Source organism: Ovis aries, chromosome 3 (genome assembly GCF_016772045.2).
Source record: "Ovis aries strain OAR_USU_Benz2616 breed Rambouillet chromosome 3, ARS-UI_Ramb_v3.0, whole genome shotgun sequence".
Lineage (NCBI taxonomy): Eukaryota > Metazoa > Chordata > Mammalia > Artiodactyla > Bovidae > Ovis > Ovis aries.
Genome location: NC_056056.1, coordinates 171,829,527 through 171,851,515, shown reverse-complemented (window position 1 = coordinate 171,851,515; position 21,989 = coordinate 171,829,527). Strand labels below are relative to the sequence as shown.

Sequence of the window (21,989 nt, the reverse complement as noted above, 5' to 3'; positions counted from 1 at the left end):
ATCAAATTCTCGATAGAGCCACTGCATGCAAAGACTTGGGACGTAAGGTTCGTTTTTTCTGTTTTTGTTTTGTCTGTGTGTTGCTGTTTTGTCAAAAAAAAAAAAAAAGTGATTAGCAACTGTCAGGCACTGAAGACAGATATGTACAGACTTTTCCCTCAGCAAATTCAGGCTAGAAAGAGAACTAAAAATGGAACCACTTCCACTCTTATGTGATTCTTCAATGCCGTGTCTTTGACCATCCGTGTTAAACCCACATTTTGAACACTGCTGTGGAAGAAACAGAGGAGGACAGACTAAGGGGCTGGATTTGAGCTCAGCGTGCAATCTAAATTTGTTACATTACAAGTCACTTCTCTATTCATCACTCCCTCACCCCTCATTTTTCTTATTTATAAAAAGGAGAAATAGGTTATTTCGCTCTCAGAGAGTTTATTGCCTTTTTATGTGAAATAGTTTACCTTCATTATCATTATTTTCCAGACTTGGATTCAACCAACAATTCTTATTTGGAGCCCAAGAGTAAGCACTGAGTAGAGTCAAGGAGATGGCATCCGTTCTCTCATAAAGTTTATCATCTTTTCTTCTCCTCTTAGCACCCTTATCTTAAAAAAAAAAAACTAGAGTGAATTAAATACCTAGCTTATTTGTTTCAAAAGATTAGTGCAATTTAAAGTATATTTGAACCCAGAACTTTTCAAAACGCCCCATGCCTACCAAACTCCACGCATCAACGGTTAAAATTGCGGTGGCAGTTTCCCCACAGGCCACTAGAGGGCGCGCACATTTTTCGATTCCGAAAGAAAGCGCTCTTTGGGTACTTGCCCCAGAAATTTGGAACTGTTGTCTCCTTTCCTTACTTTCTTTTCAACTTGGGGCAGTTGTGGTGAGCCCTTGGTTCTCTCCCTCCACCACGCCATCCTCGCCCCATGCAGTGACTCCTCGTCTGCCATTACGGAGAATTCTTTTGCTCCCCAAACCACAGAAGTTTTGCTTCTGCCTGTTCTCAGCATTTGCCCTTTTGACATTTTAGAAGAAATAAGATCCAAGTTTGATGTTGAAAAGAAAGCATTGATTTCTCTAGTGGGAGGATTTCTTCTCCCTATTACTGTTTTCCCTAGCTGTGGGGAAAAAGCGCCTCTAAGGATTTAAAGCAGTTCCTTTGAGCTGAAGATTTTTCTGTGGGCTCACAGATCTGCTTCTGAGCAGTTCTGGTGCTGACATTAGTCCCCTGTTCAGCAGCATGTTGTATTTTTCAGGCCCAGCCCTTTCCTCGGAGTTTTACATTGTGAATTGACAAGATCTTGATCTCAGAAACTGGACCATACACTGCCAGACCAACCTGCCACACAAACCATGAGCCAAGAGATAGGCCCAGTAGTTGACCCCAAGTTCTCTGCCTGCTGGATGGCCCCAGAACCTTACACCTCACCCTTTATTTGGTTCCAAAGTCCTCTTACCTCCAGATACCCATCCTGAGCTTTTCTCAGGAGTCAGCACAGACATCCATGAAAAAAGCTGTAAGTCTTCCCCATCGCACGTGGATAGGAGATTACTTTTTGAATGGGGAGCTCTGCAGTTGACATGGGGAAGACTGGAAACGTGGCTCAAGCAAAAAGTGTGGAGGGTCCAGCACCTCCCATTTCTGTGAATCTCAGTCAGCTTTAAGGAGATGAACAACTTTTTTTTTTTTTTTAAAGAAAGGTGTCAGAAGTCTTCTGAGATTGCAGCTTTATGCAAATACACTACTCAAGAAGAAGGCTTTAGGGGAGAGTTATTTATATCCCACAGGCATTGCACATGCAAAAGGTGAAGCTGTGAATCTCCGCGTTTCCAGGAGTGGATGTTCTCATGATGTGAGCACATCCTTGCTATTTTGGTGGCACACCATTCCCGTATCTAACTGTCAGGTTGTTCCAGGCAGGAGACGACATAATCATTCAGTAATTTTAGAACAACCCTGTATGTTTCTCTCCAGTAGGGCCTCTTGACCTGAACTCTTCCTGAGGATTAGATTTACTACCACTTTGGACCCTCTGGTAATAGGTGCCTTCATCTCTTTTCACCCTAAACAGGTGCAGACTCGGTCGTTAAAGAGTCATCACATGGCACATTTATTGCCCTTTGGCTTTCAGGTTGACTCCTGGAATTAACCAAGAAAATGGTCATTTCCTTCGGAATGATTGCTCTGTTGCTGGCTCACCCTACCCAGAAATCTAGACCATTCTCCGCACTGAAGTGTACAATAATCACTTCAGGAAATTGCTTTCCCTATTGGAAACTGAGAGCTCACATCGGAATGTTTCCACAGTACAGCTGATGATAATTACGACTCACTGAAATTTCAGTTTTCTTTTGATTGTGACATAAAAACTAGGACATAAATTAAAACCCAATTATCCTTTAAGGGTAATTGGGGTTATAGAACCAAGAGACTGTGAGTCAGTGTGTTGGTAGCGCAGGAGACCTGTGTCAGATGGAACGGCGTGTGTTCTGTCTCCCGAAGCAGCCTTTCCCACAAAATGGTTGGGGATAAGGTGATCCGTGCACACGGCGTTCCAGGATAGCACATCAGACCAGCGGGAAGCCTTGGAGAGGGCAATGGGCTCCCAGGACACCTTGGAATGATTCAAACAAGTGAAAACTAAAATGGGAATGCCGTGGGCTTCTACCGGTGAAGATGCCCAGCGTTAGAGCGAGGCACTCATCACCAAGACCCGGCAGGCATGGAAATCGGAGATCTTTCAACCCATGAGACAATCTGTATCTTCAAAGTCCATTAGAGGAGGCTGGGCTTTTTTCACAAAAGGTGTGATGTGCTGAAGCTGAAGGAAATTTAAAAAAATAAATAAACCCAAACCCCAGATTTTTAGTGAACAATTCCTAAGTTAAATGCATGAAGCGGGGCTCATTAAAGGAGGTCTTGGATTCTTCTCAAAGTACAGGCCTTGCCCCCACACCTGAAGATACCCCCCCCACCCCGCCTACGTCTTGATGATGTGTATCTCTTCAGGTCAAAACACATCCCCTGAAACTTCCCAACTTTGCATTTCAAAGCTCCTCATGACACACCCCTCCTCCTCCATCCTGGATTCTCAGTAGTTTCACTTCCCTGTCTTTCCAGAGAAAGTGTGCACTTTTCATATTTTTAAAAGCGCATCCCACCACGTGACAGTGCTGTTTTCCTCTCTGCCTCTGCCACTTAGTTGAAAGGCCCTGTGGTGTGTGTAACTGAGCACACAGTAGGAGCGCACTCACTGAATGCTGAATATAGTGCACTGTTGGAATGGCATCACTCCTCGTGTCTAACTTGTCTTTCTCAAAGGCAAACACTGCCCCAAGTTTAATCACAGAGAAGGCTTGAGTGAACTCAACCCCCTTTCAAAACCAATCAGGTTTTCCTTTGAGGGCACCCACCTCTGCAACAGCTTCCTGGCCATGGCCATAAAGACCTAGACAAGAGTTTCAAGCAAACCTTTGTTTTTAGTCGAAGCATCAGGATCACTGTGTCCCCTGAGAATCAAGAGGGAGAAATACAAGGTCCAGGCTACTCCCACCATTCCAGAAAACCATGCCCCAATAGACCCCAGGGAAAGTGGGATGTCTAACCTGGGCTTTTGCAATCTTATTTCATAATCCACTTTCTTATCGCCTCCTTCACAAAACTGATGAGAAATTGGTACAAACTCTATCGACAAAAGATCACAACTTGATCCTCAATGGCAAAGGCAAGTATACATTATAAATAGCAAAACAGCTGGCTTGGACCATGTTGCTGGCCACTCATCCAGCTGAGAGATTTGAATGACATCATAACCCTTGAGAGGGTATTGCTAGCCAGCTGGTGTTATTTAGAATACACAAAAAGGGGGGAAAGAAAATGCACTCACATGCACACACACACAAATACACACACACACACACAGGTTCAAGTTATGCAGAAAAATATGAACAGTGGGAAAATCATTTGCCTCTCAGATGCCCTTCCCCTGGTGTGGGGTGGGGGTCGGGGTGGGGGCCAAGCAGCAGAATAGAGGAAGGAAGAAAGAGATTCGATTTTATTTTTTCAGTTGGCTTTACAGCTCAGCAAAATCTTTGCCCTGTCGTGGGCAAAAAGCATGAGACAGTGTCCTGAGGGGAGCCAATTACAAAGCTGCCTGCCCCTTTCCAGGTTCTAGGAAATGAGATCATTCCCCTCACTTGGCAACCAGGACGAGGGGTCATCCCAGCGCCGTCTTCCAGTCTAGTTTACCCCAGTCGTTTGAGGGTTAAAATCATAGAGTATGCTTGAGATGGTCTTTTTTTCATTTCTTGTTTTTTAAATTTTGTGTTGGCTCTGGAATATAAAATTGCTCGCCCATCCTCCACGAATATTCCTTTCATACGGGTAAGGTGTATTAGCAGATGTGTGTGTCTTCATGCCCGGTAGAAAGTTAATCAGAGGACAGCATCAGGATTTTAATGTCTGCTCCTCTTGTCACTAACACACATTCTTTTAAGGGAAAAAAATGCTTCTGTGCTCTAGTTTTAAAATGCAAAGGTATGATGTTATTTGTCACCATGCCCAAAAAAGTCCTTACTCGATAACTTTGCCAGAAGAGGGAGAGAGAGAGAAGGCAAGCGTTCCCCCAGCTGTTTCCTGTCTACAGTGTCTGTGTTTTGTAGATAAATGTGAGGATTTTCTCTAAATCCCTCTTCTGTTTGCTAAATCTCACTGTCACTGCTAAATTCAGAGCAGATAGAGCCTGCGCAATGGAATAAAGTCCTCAAAATTGAAATGTGACATTGCTCTCAACATCTCCCATCTCCCTGGATTTCTTTTTGCCTCATTATTCCTGCTAACCAATTCATTTCCAGACTTTGCACTTCAGAAGCAATGGGAAAAATCAGCAGTCTTCCAACCCAATTATTTAAGTGCTGCTTTTGTGATTTCTTGAAGGTAAATATTTCTTACTCTTTGAAGTCATTGGGGAATTTTCTTTAAATTGTGTACTGCTTGCTTCTGCTTAGAAATGTTCTTCACTTTAGAATTTTCATTGTTTCGGCACTGGGAGTTATTTATAAATTGCTGAATATGCAATTCTGTGGGATCTGAAAAAATAGCTCCGGGAGATAAATGCCTTTGCACAGATATCTGTATGAGTAAAAACTATTGCAAGGTACTTATGCTAAATCCTCCACTTCTTCAGGGCTTGAGTGGTGTCATTATAGAAGATTCCTTTAAATCCTGTCTATGGTTAAGGGCTATAGGGCATGGATATGAACTTTTGGATTTTTTTTGCAGGTGCAGATGTTTTATTTTTAAGACCATGTTCATGTGTATGTAGGGCTGTGTGGTGTGTGTGTGTGCGTGTGTGTAACTGGCCAGGACTTTTGATTACAAGGCATGCCACATACAAAGAGTTACGTTTTAAATGATATTAAAGCTTTTAAATATGATCTTTGGAGCTAAGGTCCCGGAACTCTCTGCACTTATGCCCAGAGAGTCAAAGTTAGAGTGAAGTTTCATTTGCTCTTCTGAAAAAGAACTCCTTAAGAACTCCTGCTGACCTTGCATATTCGGATAATTTAAACAAATGCACACTGTATATGGAAAGCGGAAACTTTCTAGCAACTGCTATTCCAAGTTTTTTCTTTTGAAGAGGACTCTCAGGGGCGAAGTTTGGACTTGGGGTCTTGTGTTGTAAAACACGGGTTTTGTATTTGGGATTGTAAAGTCTCTTTAGGTGAATTTGGCTAGCGCTGTCAATGCACTGACTTCGCCTTTCCAATAACTGGCCCTAGTTCAAGTTTCCATTCTCAGCAAAATTATATCTTTCAAGACTTGTATTTTTCCAATTTGCAAGCATTTTTAAGCTGCTGTCACTGGCTCCCCGATGCAATTGCCTGTGGGCTCAATTCATGATCCGTCCCTACCGCTTAGTCCAACACTTATTTGCCGCTTTCCAGCACTCCACCACTAGGACGTTTCTTAGTCAAGTCAGTGGCTTAGGAGTTAAGAATACATCCTTGTCGGGCACCTGATCCTGCCGCCCTTGAGAAGCCAAGATGCACACTGCCTACCTTGCTTTTAAAAGAAATGAAGTCAGTATACACATATGCTATGTGGTCTGACAGCTGGGGATTTTGTCTCCCTACTTAGAGGATCCTAAAAGGGGCTGTGTAATGTTATCTCTGCATTAATTACAAGTTTGGAAAACTCCAAATGAACTTTCCATGCTGTGTATGCTGAACTTTTCAGAAGTAGAGCTAGCTAGCCATAAGTTGTTGCTTTTTCCTGTACTTGAAGCAGGAAGTGGTTTCAGGGAGCTACGTGGTTCTTTCAAATGTAATTCAATGAGTAAAGGTGTCTGCCAGGCAGAGCTCACAAGCTGATTGTACTGTGAGTCTCAAGATATTTCCAAGTGTTTGAGTCAGAGGAAAGAGGGCACAGGGGAGGACTGGAGCTTCGGTCCCTGTCCAGGACGGCTACAATAGGCACACGATGGAAATCAGTGGCTTGATTGGGAGGAAAAGATTGACTCAGATCCCAGCCGTGCAATTTGTTTATTGTCTGAATGGACAAAAGGCAGTTTACCCAGGCTCGTAGCATACCTGCCTGGGTGTCCAAATGTAACTAGATGCTTTCACAAACCCCACCCACAAAGCAGCACATGTTTTTAAGTCCTCAGTTTTCTATTCACATCAGTCTCATAATACCCACCCTGACCTGCTGTAAAAGATCTGGAACAAACAAAAATGGTTACACCTACAGTGAGTATTTTCTTATGACTATTGCCCTCAAATTTTGCTGGGCATTTTTATTATAACCCAGACATCTGGAACCAATTGATATTCCATTTATTTAAGATAAAAAGAAAGGTTTTTAAAATTTTGGATTTGTGAATGATTTTTGAGAAAGAGTGCTCTGAAATTTTTTTTTCTCGTCTCTTTCTAGTTCTTCTTTCATTTCTTTCTTTCAGATATCTCCTTTCTCTCTCTTCATTTCTTTTGTGTTTGGAAAAATAAAAGACCAAGGAAATGATGAACATATGGGGCCACTCATTTCAAACTTTTAACTCCTAAGCAAGTTCTTCATTGTTTTCTTTTGGGGGAACATAATGTGATAAATTCTCTGGTTCTCTGTGGGTGTGATGAACTGTTTCCTGAACTAAAAGAAAATGCACTAGAGGTTCTATCTTGTCCTAGAACTATAAGTGCTGATATTTATCTGAGAACATAACTTAGCAAAAAGGGGAACAAAGGAAGAAAGATAGGGGGAAATCTGTAAAAAATAAATCTTAAATTCTTAAATGCTAGAGACTGATAGGTATTGCTGAGTTTAAATGTGTTATACAAAAGAAATAGCTATTAAAAGTATAATGTTGACATCTAACGAAGTTCTCAATTCCATAAGGCTTTAAGTTGAGTTCCTTTTTCCCTGGATTTCACAACAACTGAAGAACCTGGAGGCATCTGCAGTTGCAGGTGCTTTGCCTTAAGCTTCACCATTAACTCAACAAAGAAGGGAGCAATGGAGAAACAGGACTGGCAAAACAACATACGTTCTAGAACTGGCTGGTTACCAGAGTGTGGGGTATGTTCTGTAAGATCAATTATGAGTGTTCTCTTTTGAAAAGGGCAAGGAAGTCCAGTTGGCTTGGGCTTGTTGAGATTTCCACTGGAAATACTGAAAGGGAAAACTCCCACCAATTATTTTACAACTAAGAAAGATGAGGATTGGATGACAACTTGTTTCTAGCAGTCCCTGTGGCTTTGGCTATGTGGGGGTGGAGGGTTTCCATGAACAGGTCCTATGGAGAAAATGGAAGAAATTCTCCATCAAGCTTTCACCTCCTCTTCTATTTTATGTCTGTTATTTATGATGATTTGCAAATAGAGGACGCTTTTCATCTTCAACTGTTTCACAAGCATTAACTAAATATTTATGTTGTGTTAACAAGAATCAGGGGGTTAGGGTTTTTTTCCCCAATTGCTGAACTGAAAGTCTGGCCACAAAAATGGAAATCTTAATTACAGTGATGGAGCAAACTTTGCCACTGATGTAGAGAGCCATTAAGAGTCCAGGGAGGGCAAGGAAGGTGGTCGGAAAATAAATGACTGATCCTGTTTCTTTGAAAGTGATGGAGCTGAATGGACCTGCCACCACTGGGATGTTCAGAAAAGCCTCTTTTCATAATGATAGTTTCCAGTTTAACTCTATGACCTTTTGATAGGGTCCCTGGTTTAACATCCTGTCACTAACTCTGCTGATGCTGCTGAAAGTAAATGCATCTGAGAGGGATAAAGCTACTCACCTTGGGAGGTTTCCTAGAAGAAACCACATCTTTGTGCCACAAGTAGCAATGTGGAAAAACTTAATGATCACCTTTGCATTGTTTCACTGCTGAGAGCAAGGATGGAGACTTGAGCCACAGGAATCCTGCCTCTGGCAGGGCTGACAGTTGGCTGTCTGTCACTGGCTAAGTCAAGCCAACCAGGGGTCTCTGCTATAAAAAGGATACAGTGACACTCAAGTCCCTCCAACAGATGAAGTCAGAATTCCTGAGACTTAAAAAAAAAGGACTTTTGCAGGTTTTGAGCCCAGTTCCCTGTTCATGGAAGGCACTGTCTACACATGTGTTGATCTGACATTGAGCTTGACACAAGGGGCTTTAGAATGCAAAAGGAGTCGGGTTTACTTACCATAAACCAGTTTCATTCTGAAATTCTCAGATGTTTCCTGTTCCTGGTTTTTAACTTTTACTTGTAGTTGTTAACTGCTGATGTTCTGCAGGTAAGAAATCTCTCAGTCTCTCTTTCTCTCCCTCTGTTTCTCTCTGTCTCTGCCTCTCTGAAGTAGAAAAAAAAAGCTATAATGATATATAGTATTTTCACAAGTTCTTTTTCAGCTGCAATAAATTCTGTTTAATCAGTAGCAGGGGAATGACGTTCTGGTTAATTTAATATTCTGGTCAGTAATGAATGCACATGCCATCTGTGGATGGCCAATTTGAGAGAATTTAAATTAATAAAACATATCTGGTCCCAAGTCTGGACTGAGCACAAATTAACCTTTGATGATTCCAAAGGTTTACCAGGACCTCTGAGTGGTGTGCAATAAGAGCATCTTTCACCTTCACACATTAAATGTTTCAGGACATTTATCTCATTGAATTGTAATAGGAACCCATAAAGAAAGGGTTCAAGAAGGACTTCCCCAGGGTTTCACAGTAGCAAGAGGATTAAAGTCAGATAGCATGATGCCAAGACCTGCTCAGAGGTCACTCACACACCTTGTTGCACTCCTGAGGGGAGAGTTTTGATTAATAACAGGAATGCAGAGATGGGGTAAAGGCACCCTTGCCTTGCCCCCACTCCCCTGGCAAGGACCCAGGAGGAAGATGACCCTCCTTCTGCTCTTTCAGCAGGTGAAGATGCCAGTCACATCCTCCTCGCATCTCTTCTATCTGGCCCTGTGCTTGCTCGCCTTCAGCAGCTCTGCCACGGCGGGACCTGAGACCCTCTGCGGGGCTGAGTTGGTGGATGCTCTCCAGTTCGTGTGCGGAGACAGGGGCTTTTATTTCAGTAAGTAGCCTCCCTCTCGCTGCTCTGTGGATTTACAACTGCGGGGAGTGTGTGAAGAGCTGAATGACCGCCTGTGGCTGGCAGCCATCCTCAGCCTCCGAGATTCCTCACCCTAATGCGAGCCTAGTGTTTCAGCGGGGCCGTGGCACGTTTTGCAGATTTTGGATGGAGTTTTCCTCCTTAGCAGTTTGTCTTTTAGCTACTTCCCACTAGGCTTTCCCGCAACTGTTCTGCTCTGCCCTCACTATTCCATTTCTTCTGGGGAAAAGACAGGACAAAATGGCCCTGGGGGATTGGGGTTTTGGTTTTCCAGACCTGTGGGTCACGTGGCAACATATGTGAATGTGTAGGGATGTTTTACGTGCCAGGTCACTTGGAGGAAACTAGGAAGGTGGACTTGGCAAAGGGGCACATCCCAGATGTCTCCATGTGATATGAAATCACCCGAACAGACAGAAGGTGAGAGTCGCTGAAAGGCACATTTGCAAAGACACAGGCTCTCGCTCAATGCAAACTGAAATGCTGAGTTCATTTGCCCTCGGTTCACGCTGACCTTGAGTCTTTGTTGTTGCCTTCCTTTGATGTCGCCCTTCTCTGGGGCTCTCCAGTGATGTCTCCATCTGGAAAAGAGTTTCTGACAAGTGCAAGGTCACTTATCCCATAAGTAGGTCTCAGGTGATTAAAAAGTCAACAGTCAATAAAAAGTAGACAGCCAAGTCCATGCTTGCGGATAAATAATAAACACAAACGGGAGTCCCTGCTGCCTGAGGGAATGGATCACTTAGAGAACACACCTCAGAGGCATCTGGCTCATGTATGTTACAGGACACTGAGTGATGGAAAGCCAGATGCTCGTTCTGTTTAATTCTTTGCAAGTTTAGGGAGTTTCAGGAAACTGACATTCAGGTCTTCAGGACTGTGAATCATTCTTAGAGGTTCATGTGGCTTAAGTGTAGACAGCTTACCTCAGTTACCCACTAGGCTTTGAATAGCTCCTGTGATGACTCACACACTTCCAGTCTCTTCTTCCCAGGAAGGTGTGTGTGTGAGAGAGAGAGAGAGACTGGAAGGAGGGGTCTGTGAGTGTAGCAGTCTGGGATGGGAAGGGGGAAAGGGAAGGAAGAGGTTGATAGGCATGTTGATGGTCTGTACTCATCGTAGATTCAGTGACAAATAGCTTTTCAACAACTAGTGACAGAGAGTGAGAAGTGCTTTCTACTCTTTGAATGGGCAAATTCCCACTCTCTGTTTCCAGCCAACGCTTTGAGTGAGTTCATTTATTTTTCTGGCAATAAGGCAATTCTATCCCATTCTCTGTTTCTGTGCAGACGAATGAGCTCATTTGGTGAGTGCTTTTCGAATAGCAGACCCGTTTCACCTTCAGAGTATCTGGCAGAAGGCAAGTGTGTGACATCGACGTCACCCAGCGATGGCTTGTCACTACTCTTTACTTTGCTACTACTGATCCACATTTTAAAAAATGAATAAGTGGGTCTCAGTTATTATGCCCAAGAGGACCTTTTTTTCGCTTCGATAATCCATTTGTGCCATTTCCTTTTATCCAGTTCACTAGGTAATGGCCGAGCCCCCAAGTGTCTTGGGTTATGTGCCAGGTTGAATTGCCACATTTGATGTGACATGCTCCAGGATTTCCATGCACAGTGCATGGAAACTGGATCTTTCTATGACTGTGATGCTTACAATTAAATGACAAAAAATGAGAAAGAAAAAAAATAATCTGATCCCAAGTTACCCTTTGATACTTATATATGTTCACACAAAGAATTAAGGGTATTGGACAACTATGATGGAAACTGATTTCAACTCATTGGAAGGCATTCTATTACTCAAATGATCAGATTTTACAAATGTGTTTTAATTCTGTCTTAATAATTTGAATGGGGAAGTTTCTACATGGCAACTCTTAATGTATAGAATATAACTTTGGATAGAAAGTGATTTTATAAATTGTGTTTTATTATTGAGAGTCTAGATTTCAGAAGTTCTGGTTTGCAGCACTCTGTGACAATGTAAATTATTTGTCTGACCTAAACTTTCATGCACAAAACTATTCTTGTTAATTTTCTAGTCAACTGGACTAGCCTTTTTGCCCAAGAGAAGTTAACCCCTTTAAATTGTTTAATTCAGAACGTTGATGGAACCTCTGCCATGTGTTAGACACTGTACAGGCATAAGTGAGATACCTAGAAATGAATGAGAGATTAACTTTGCCTTCAAGGAACTCACAATCTAGTTAGGAGGTTAAAAAAAAATTATTATCAAGTATCATAGAGGAAAATAATCATGGAAGAAAAATGCAATCCTTTATGCTTTTCCTAAATACTTTTCCCATTTTTAAAATCAGCTGACCAAGATCTACCCTCTCAATGGGCTCCTTGATACCAAAGGCCAGATTGTTTACCACTGAATCCCAGTATCTAGCTCAATGCCTGGCTGAGATAGCTGGGGCTCAACCTTGACTGTTGAACTGGCAGGACTGAATTGAATTGAATCCCATTGAATGTGATGGCATGACTTGTTTGGGATCTTAGTCTTTAGAATCATCAAGAATTAGGTTTGTCAGGTACTTTGGACAATTCTTCCTGCCTCATATTTACCCAGCTTTTCGATAAAACTTTATCTCTTTTCAACTGAATACAATGTATGCCAACAATGACTTAGAGGCGGCATTTAGATCCTCCCTAAGCTACATTGATGGTCTGTTTCGTGTCTGAGCCAATTATTCTTAAAGGCATTAACTGTTGTCAACAAATTTTATTGAGTTTCCTTTTTGTCCTTTGAGATTTACTCAGTGTGAAGAAGTCAGCTCTAAGCATTTACAGCCTTTGAAATATTTTTTAGAGGAAAACAGTCTTCCCTACCTTTATCCCCTGTCAATTGACTCTTATTATTGTTTTTATCCCTTTCAAAGTTTTATTGTGGCTGTGTGCTTCATTTTAAGCTGCTTCAAATCCATTTTGAATGTATGGATTTTTTCTAACTGTGGAAGGGGGTTTCTGATCTTAGTTTGAAATGCAAACATCTAAAAACCTGTTACCTCCATAACTATCTTTTTTACTGGGCCAGAATATTTAACAAGGGGAATTTTTAATCCTATTAAGAGACAGAACTGTCCTGAATAACTTTGGGGGGGGGGGGGCGTAACCCTTATTTTGTATCGATCAACCCAGTGTTCTAAATGAGTTCCTATTTCTCTACAAGCCTAAGTTCCACTAGAGCACAGAGCCTGCCACCTTTCTTGATTATCTGTTTTGTAAACATCTTCCCAGCATGAGTGCAAAAGTTCCTCTATAATTAACACAGCTTCACCAGATATTACATGCAATGAAAGTTGCGAAGAAGAGCTAAGTTCTGATTCTTCCCTTTGTATCATAGTGAGAGAGCATGTCAGCCAGTCTTATACTTCCATAGTCTTGGGAGAAAAATGGTGGCCTAATGGAGTTGGCACATTGGGAAGAGCTAGCTATTATCTTTCCAGATTGATGGAGGAGGCTCATAGAGAGCAGTTTGTCACAACCTTGCTGTGCATGGAACAGAGCAAGAGGAAAAGAGCTTCAAGAAAAATAGGGGAAGTTCAGCTTGCCATAGATACTATTTTTGACAGTCATGGTGATTAACCATTTTAACATATGCTTTAGAGGCTTGTGGAATTTCTCTCCTTGGAGATACTTTAAAAATTGACAGACAACCAACCACCTTGAATGGTTTCAATTAAGAGCAACCAAAAGAAAGCGAGTTTCTGGGGTCCTTTTTAGTTTTAAGAGTCTATAAACAGTCCCTTAAATAAACTGTATATGCTTTATCTCCGCGGTCTGGGAAAAAGGAGAAGTAAATCAATTAGAAAGGAAAGTTGGATACCCTTTTGGTTAGTCCAGATTTATAGCTTTTGTAAAATATACTTCCAATGCATACTTATTAAGAACAGGTCTGAATAAATGAATGGCATTCCTCATGTGTTAAAACATACTGTTTTATAAAGAGTTTAAGTAAAACTTTGCAATGAATTTCATTGTTATTGATTGCAACAACCTTCCTAGATTGAGGTTATTATTATTAAGTCAAGCTTCTTTCATTTGAAATATAGTGCTCAGAAAACTGCTCCCAGACCTGTCATTCATTAGCTGTATGACTTTGGCAGGCATTTAAACTTCCTGGGCCAAAATGTCCTTGTCTATAAAACAAGGGGATTTTGTTCAAGTAAATGACCTCTTCTAACTTTTAACAGACTCATAGTCTAGGTTGTAATTAACAAGGATTTGGTACTATTCAAGAAAGGAGAATCTTGGATCTAAATAGTGACCAAAGAACATTTTAGACTCCTTTATCTTCTTCACATGGTTTCTGTTCATCTCCAGATAGGGGACCCCACCTACTTAAAGCAAGAGAAGCCAGTGCCTTTGTTTTATTTTGTTTTAAGCTGAGTTCCAACCCCTCAGGGATGGAATAGAAGCTCAGACATGACCAAATACATGCAAGTCATCTGGCCAAAGAGGCACACACCTCATGAAAACAGATTGCCATTTTTCTTTGCTAGGAAGGACTAACTGACTGTTCTCATCTTTACATTTTTTTCAGTCTCCTGAAAGTAAAGGACAGTTAAGTAGGTCAGTTTTTAACTGCTCTTTATAAATTAGAGGGGCAGATTGAATCTATAGTCTTCTAAACCTTGACTAAAAGCCTTTTCCCAGGCTTTTAAGACTGCCTATCCAATTAAAGAAGAGAGTACGGCGCTGGGAACACCCAAAGACACACTCAGCCACCACTAGCATTGCTTTGAGTGGGGCTGGATTTGAGCTACACCATTTGAATTCCTTGGCTTGGCACCCCTTAGGCCTCCAGCTATGCATTTGTGTGACAGCTGGTCAAAGTTAGAGGTACAGTCACTGGCTGTGACTTTCTCTTTGAAGCTAATTGGAACATGTGGGATTTGACCTTGGCCCTGGTCTCATTAGCACCACTAAGCTAACAGGCCACAAATATTCTTAAAGAGAAACAGTAAGTTTTCATATTGACCTTCACTAGTGGCTACTACTCCTTAAATATGCCCAAGAGGACTAGTCTGGGCAACCAAGGGGCTTCTAAGAAAGTGATGATTTCTGTGCAAGTTTAGAAAATATTGCAATATTGCAAATGCAATAATTTACATTTTTCTGATATGGTCAAGCATCTCAAGACCATCTTCTCCCTGATGAACAAGAAGCAAGAGAGGGAGGGAGTCAAGGCCAAGTGTGGTCTGTACTGCCAAGAATCCAGGATGTGAATTCTAGCTCTGTAACTTACTTGGTGGGTGGCATCGAGCAAGTCACTTAACCTCTTTGTTCTTCAATTTCCTCATCTCCAAAACAAGGACTACCTCACAGAACTGGTTAATCTATTTGAACATATTAAATTAGAATACTGCCTGGCACATGGTAAGCATCATAAACACATTAGCAATTATACTTATTTATTCTCTTCTGGGATCAGTCACAGAGTCTACTGCAAACGTCTGGGTAGCCCAATTCATTTACACACTCATTCCCCTTGATGTGTGCTAAGTTGCTTCAGTCATGTCCAATTCTGTGAAATCCTATAGACTGTAGCCTGCCAGACTCCTCTGTCCGTGGGATTCTCCAGACAAGAATACTGGGATGCATTGTCATTTCCTCCTCCAGGGGATCTTCCCAACCCCAGGGATCAAACCCAGGCCTCCTGCATTGCAGGCAGATTCTTTACCAACTGAGCCACCAGAGAAACCTATTTCTCTCTATAGGGGCAGCTGATAAAATCTGTTGCTAATAGTAACACTTGCAGTAGTATCAGTAGCACAAAGTATGTCTTATGCTTGACTAGCATTTTCATTTTTTCAAAATCCAATTGTAGAAGGTCTCTCACTATGTCTTTACCCCAGTCTTAGAAGGTAAAAATCATTGCTTCACTGGACAAGTGAGAAATGTGAGACACAGAGAGTTTGTGATTTATCTTACTGGATGGATCCAGAACCAAAGTCAAGGTCTCTTGTGTCTAAGAAGCATGTACCTCTGCCCATTCACATTGCTGAAAGGTCCAAAGTGTTGCAGTGTAGAGATGTGCGTCCAAAAAGCCTTGGCCTCTTCTGGGAGAGCAGGAACAAAAACCCCTGGGGGCACAGATGATTCTGAACTTCTTTGAAAGGAGACTCAAGGGAGACATCCATGGAATGACCCTTTAGTTTACCTTCTAGAAAAACTTAGGAAATACTTATAGAATTTCTTTAGGCTGCACAAGAAAAGCTTCTTTGATTAGAGGCTGCTGCCATTTGAGTCCCTTACCTTCACAGACCGGACTCCATTCAGATGGCACACTGCAGCTCCCTGCTGAGCACAGGGATATGCCTTATGATCTGGGGGACTCTTTCCTTCGGCCAACTTCAACTTTTCTTCTTTCTTGGCCACCAGACCTCCAGTGCTTCTTTCCTAGTGGCTATGAGTTCTGCTGTTTTTCCTCAGAGACCTACTGAAGAAGAACTGTTTGTTGGACCAGGCATCTCTCTCTCTCTGGGTTTTAGAAGAGAGGTGGTAAAGGAGAAGTGGTCATAAGGCAACCTAAGCCTGAGAGTAAGCCAGGCAGGAAGGGTCTTCCCCAACTTGGCATGGAAGGAGCTGCAGAAGCTTTGGCTGGGAGGCTCGCACCGGTGCAGGTGCCTCTCCGCCAGTTGCTTGAAGACCATCAGTATTGAAAGGTCTCAGATGTTCATGGCTGGTAGGCTCATAGCTCCATTTTGGATCCAGAAGAGTGTTGGTGTTTTCCAAACAGCTGGGTCTCTGTATACTTAGTCCAGACATCATGGACCATGCCAGTATTTCTCAAGGCCTCTGTAAAGAGCCAACTTCAAGCCTCTAGCTGACTTTCTTCTGATTTCAGAGCCTACACCGAAGAATCAGACACTCTGCAAACAGGCAGGAAATTTCTCCCAAGGAGATTGCTCATTGTTCTTCATAATGGGCTACGAAACCTTTGCCCTTTTATGCAGCCAGAGTCTTTGACAACCATGGTGGCAAAAAATGATTCCTGAACCGAGCTGCTGCCCTGGCAGAGCTCCATCCTACACCTCTCCGTGGAACATCAGCAAGCTCTTACATCACAAAGAATTACTTTTGGTTGCCTGGAAAGTTCAAGTCCCCAGGCCTTATTAGCTGTTAGACTAAGGAGATGACAACAGAACCTTTCACTTGTCTTTATCTATATGTGAGATCATGTTTAAAACATAGCAAAGAGCTGTTATTTGACGTGTGATTCTTTAAGTGCAGTAAGTTGTATGCTTATTTAATGCATTGTTTAGTCTCACGTTGGCTAAAGCCCCTTAAAGAAGCACTTGGCAAGCTCTGGCTTTTCATTCTTGGCATAGCTGCCCCTCTTACTTTTTCACTGAACCTTAAATACCACAAAAAACCCTTCACTTACTTTACATCTGGCATATTACTTTACGCAATTGGCCAGAACTTTTGCACATGGCCCTCTGCATTTGTCCGAAGGTAATTAATGGCTTTGCAATATTTGATCAGCAGCAGCATGGATACAAAGAGAAGTTGCGCAATCAGCAGAGACCACACAGTCTTTTAAATGAAAACCTTTTTTGCATTAAATGCTCAGGCGTTGTGCAGGGATAAGGGTTTCCATGCCAAAAAAAAAAAAAAGAGAGAGAGAGAGAATGGGCATGCTGAAGTCCCTGGGAAGATACCCAAGAACCTGATTCTTGATTAAGTATGTATCTCTGTAATAAAACTACCTAATTGTTCACAGAAAGTAAAATTGAAGACTGCTGTAAGCTTGGAAGGCCTTGAAAAATAATCTAGTCAAACATGAGAAGTTAAACTCAGAAAGAAGGGACATGTCCAAGGTCATGCCCCTGCTAATTAGTACAGAAGTAAGAATGAGGAGATACTCTTGGTTCTGTTTCCTGATTTCATGCTGTGTTCTACCTTTATCTGTGATGGACCACGCTTATGTCTAAGTTACCTGATGAATTTCAGTGACCAGGAGATGCCTTCAATCAGTCTCACCCAAATGAACATAGATCTTGGTGATGCTCTCATTCCAATAAATTTCCTGAGATTGAAGTTAGAGAGTTCAGAGAGTGAGAGACTGTTACTCCCTTGCTGTAGAAATTTGTACAAACCATAGGTATTCCCTGCCTTTTTCCTATACCATGACTTGGCCTTTCAATGTGCCTGGGGCATTCCAAATCCACTTCAGGTCATGCTTTAGAGTATTATTATATATTATATTATTCTGACTCTTTGGTCACTCTCTCCAATGTCAACTTGGGTAGGACTGCTTTGGAATGACTTAGCAAAGCTGTGCTCCTGGAAAATCTGAAACAGCCTGACGAGTCATTGGATCAGCTTCTTTTCTGGAGATTTCTCTGACAGCCCTAAGCCAAAAGAAATTTACACCTGATATTTTTTTGCACGTTTCCAAGCAAATACTCTGTGAATCTCTTCAGATTTTTCTTCTTTCACCTGTGATCTCTCTGAGGTACTAGAAAGGCTGTTGGAAGGGTTTTTTTAAGCTTTCAGAATGGGTTAGTCATAGAGTCAATTCTGTGAGTGTTTCTGAGAAGATGGTCCTACCTCTGTGCCATTTACCCTGATGAAATGGGTCTTTCATCAGAGGCAAGTGATGAAGAAAGTCTGTGCTGAGCCAACCTACATGCAACCAACTCCTGATAATCTGTGAAACTGGGGAAAGGAGCACGAAGGGTGGGAATCCTGGATTCAGCTGACTTGGGGACACTGTACACATTTTAGCCTCCTCATTCCTCCTTCCTTCCTGTCTCCAGCCCCAGCCCTTTTGTAAGACCAAGTGGCCTGTCTTAAAATTCGACTCTATTCTCCTGCTCCCTACTCACCTCCCGCAGCAGTGCCATGGGCAACAGGATTTCTCAACCTCAGCACTGTTGACATTTTAGGCCAGATAACTTTTTGCTGGTGGAGAGGGACTGTCCTGTGCATTGTAAAATGTTTAGTGCCATACTTGATTGACTTCTACCTTCTAGATGCCAGAAGTCCCATCCTCCGAGTTGTGACAATCAAAAATCCTTCTAGGTGTTGCCAAAATCCCCTGGGGAGGGGGATGGTGCAAAATTACACTTGTTGAGCACTATTGGACTAGAGCTGGCTCCAGAAGAAAAGCAACCAGAGAGACGGGAAAGCCATGAGTGCAAGAGACACACAAACTAATTATCAGGCACTGGCTAATGGGGTCTGCGGTTCATTACCCAGAGTAAAACAATGAGAAGAATTACTGGAGGTTTGAAAGCTTCTCTCTGAAAATAAAGCTCTCTTCCTATAGGCTACCAAAAAAAAAAAAAAGGTGTTTGCAAGCCCTCCTTTTTGTCTGATAGCTATGGAACTCATTTATTTTAGTAACAGAAATATGGGAAGGCAGAAATAAGCAACATTGTGTGCTTAGAAATTTGAGTATGACAACTTGGAATAAATGAAAAAAAAAAAGTGGTTTTGCTTTGACTTCAGTATTTGTGGCTATTCCCTTCTTGGTCATAGACTTTCAATTCAGAGTGAAAAAGCCTGGTTCCTTTTCCCTGCTTGTGTCTTTCCTATTTGAGTATCATTATAGTCATTTTATTATCTATAAACAGGCCGACCAGAAAGCAGAAAGAGATCAATAAAGTATTACTTTGGAAATCAGAAGTTCCACATTTGGGGCTCACCCAGCCCCTTTACTTAACAGCTGTATGCTCTTGAAGAAGCCATTTAATTTCCTTGGGTCTTATATTCCTCACTTTTAAAATAAGAATTAAAAATACGATACCACACAGTTCTTTGAAGGCTCAACTATAGAGAGGATTTGGAAACTGAAAGAGAATCCAGATATGTCACTATTAGTGGACTGAATTGAATAGTGGTTTGACTTTAGCCTTTAGTGACTTTGAACCATTAGTTCAATGGTTCTGCAATAATTACAGTGTAGAAAAGTTAATTTGGTGGTGTATCTTCTCAACCTAATTAATTAAAAATAAAAGCATGCTTGTATCTTCTGTTCATCTATCACTTTGAATTTAGACCACCCAAAAGTCTATTAATGGATCTTCAGAATGCTTACTCAGTATTACTGTTTATATCCTTATTGGAGAAAGTATTTTTAAAAAAAAAAAAAAACAAAAACAAAAACAAATGGGACCTATCACTTTACCACACTGAGCTTGCTCAAAGAGTTAGTTTCCAGATAGTGGTTAGGTAGTCACTGAGGTACCACACATAAGCAAAAAGATTTCCATTCTCCCAAGTCAGCTACTGTTGATTTTTGCTTACCCTCAAAGAAGCAATGCTCAGCAGAGGGAATATACTCAGTAATCAAAAAAGTATCTTTGTACTCGTAGTATCTTTGTCCACCTCAACTGCTTCCTTATCATAGTCTGACTTAGAAGATTTGAATTTTTTGTTTGAGCATGGCTTTGGTGAAATAAAAGTTCTGAGTCTGATCACCATATGGATATGTGAACATGTGGTTCTTCTAGCCCAGAGGCTTTACATACAGCTACTCCTGGAGACACAACATTTGATGTAGAAACCCACAGTCAAATACTGGTTACTGCCACCATGAATTATCCTTTGAGTTCTTAAAAAAAAAAAAAAAAAAACAGAGACTAAGTTTTGAAAGTTTTTTTCTGTCTTCTGCAGCATGCAGGGCACTTAATAACACTCCTTGACTTGATGTTTAAAAAGGCATTCCAAAAGCTATCTCCTTCTAACAGTCCCCAGGGAATACCCCATGACTTTGCATTTGATACTGCTGCCATTGTGGATCTGAGATTGAAGGTATAGAAGGAAAAAATCCCGAGGTGTCACCCCTTGGGACTCCTTAACTGTGGCCCCAGTGAAAACTTCTAGATCAGCAGTAAGCCAATTCTAGTCAATAGGGAATTTTTAAGAGCTATCATAGGATTCCGCACAAATAGATTTCACCTATGAGAATGGTTTTGAGAACAGAACCTCCATTCAATTCCTGTTTCTTACTTCAACTGAGGCAAGCATACTAAAAGGACAAGTGACAGGCGAGGGAAGATATGTAACAAGTGGTATATTCCTGGCAAATGAGTCCTAAGGTAGGTATAACAACAAGAGCACCAGCCTTTAGAGAACACAAGTGCTTTCTCCTTACCAAAGTATAACTGAAGAACTGGAGAGGTAGGAAGAACCATATAGAGCAATCTGGTTCAGTGTTCTCACTTCCCAGATGAGGGAAGCAAAAATCTAGAGAAAACATGATGTGCATGAGGTCACAAAGCATGCTGATGGGAAAGCCAGGATGGTAATTCAGTCACCTCACCCTTCTGTTTAGGGCTCTTTGCATAGCTGGATGTTTTACACTTAACCTTGATAAACCCATATGAAGGCAGCACTAGTAGCCACAGTTCATAAACTCAAAGTGAACAGCTATGTCAGATTCTTCTGGTGTCATGCATCGGAATAGTCTTTGAAAAGTTAAGCCCTTAACCACTCACAAGAACTTTTCCCCAATTTCTATCACCCATTTGGATAATATTATCAAGTCTTTTTATCCCAAATCTGATCAACCTGACTGTAGGACTATGGATCTTCACAGACTCTAGTAGTTTGATGGTTTGCAGGCTTAAAACAAACAAAAAGGGAAAGAATGAATTTCCGTTTTAGAGGCCATTTTCCGTTTAGAGGCCATGTGACTGGAAAATGGCCTCTAAAATGGAAAATCATTCTCTCCCTTTTAGCAAGTTGATTGGTTGATGCATTTTGTATTGCTTGTTAACTCAGAAGCGACCCAAAACAAAAGGTATTCCTGATGCATTATTTCTGTCTCTAAACATTCCTGATTTGCTAGTCTTCCATGAAGGCCTTCCATGAAGAAGCTTAAATTTTCCTACGTATTTTGAGTTTTATGTTTCTTTCCATTAAAGTTTCCAGCCGTTCATAGACATATTTAGTTTGGCAGAAGGTAGTGGTGACTCATGGAATGAAGAAATTTGAAAGCAAAGCTACTGAAATGGATCTAATTTCTTTTTTTGGGTAATTTGGGAGTGAGCAATTGATAATTTGTCTAATTTTTCCTGGTTTCATCAGCTGCCATACTGCCAAATATTTGTTCCATATGGATGCTTTGTTATTCCTGAAACATGTAATAAATTTCAGCTGCAACTATATCTAATATGGTCAAAGGGTAAGACTATTGTTGGCTCATTTTCTCATTGTTTTTGGCTGGACACCCTCAATCAATGGCTATTGAGTGAAAAAGCAGGATCATATTGAAACCATTTTCAGCATGTTCCTTCCTATGGATCCAACCATTTCACTCTGAGTTTGTCAAGCACAGCAAATGTTCTCTATTAAAGGGATGGTTATGTTTTAGGCATAGATGCCACTGCCAGCTAATTTCATTCACCTAAT

The 21,989-nt window shown here is 41.5% G+C and overlaps 1 protein-coding gene across 13 annotated transcripts in view; it reads left to right on the top strand.

Annotated features, from left to right (window-relative positions):
- The first annotated feature begins 4,198 nt into the window (after window positions 1-4,198).
- The window catches only part of IGF1 (insulin like growth factor 1), an 80,443-nt gene continuing 62,652 nt past the window's right edge, over window positions 4,199-21,989 (top strand). For 2 of the 13 annotated variants that reach the window (XM_060411609.1, XM_042245223.1), the window contains exons 1-3: window positions 4,199-4,387; window positions 4,858-4,939; window positions 9,411-9,567. In XM_060411609.1, coding sequence (XP_060267592.1) covers window positions 4,877-4,939; window positions 9,411-9,567 — 220 coding nt within the window. In that variant the 5' untranslated portion in view covers window positions 4,199-4,387; window positions 4,858-4,876. Of the gene's footprint in view, window positions 4,388-4,692; window positions 4,940-6,686; window positions 6,754-9,407; window positions 9,568-21,989 lie in introns of those variants that run through there. The other 11 variants (XM_060411608.1, XM_042245222.1, XM_012159642.4 and 8 more) reach the window with 7 other exon arrangements.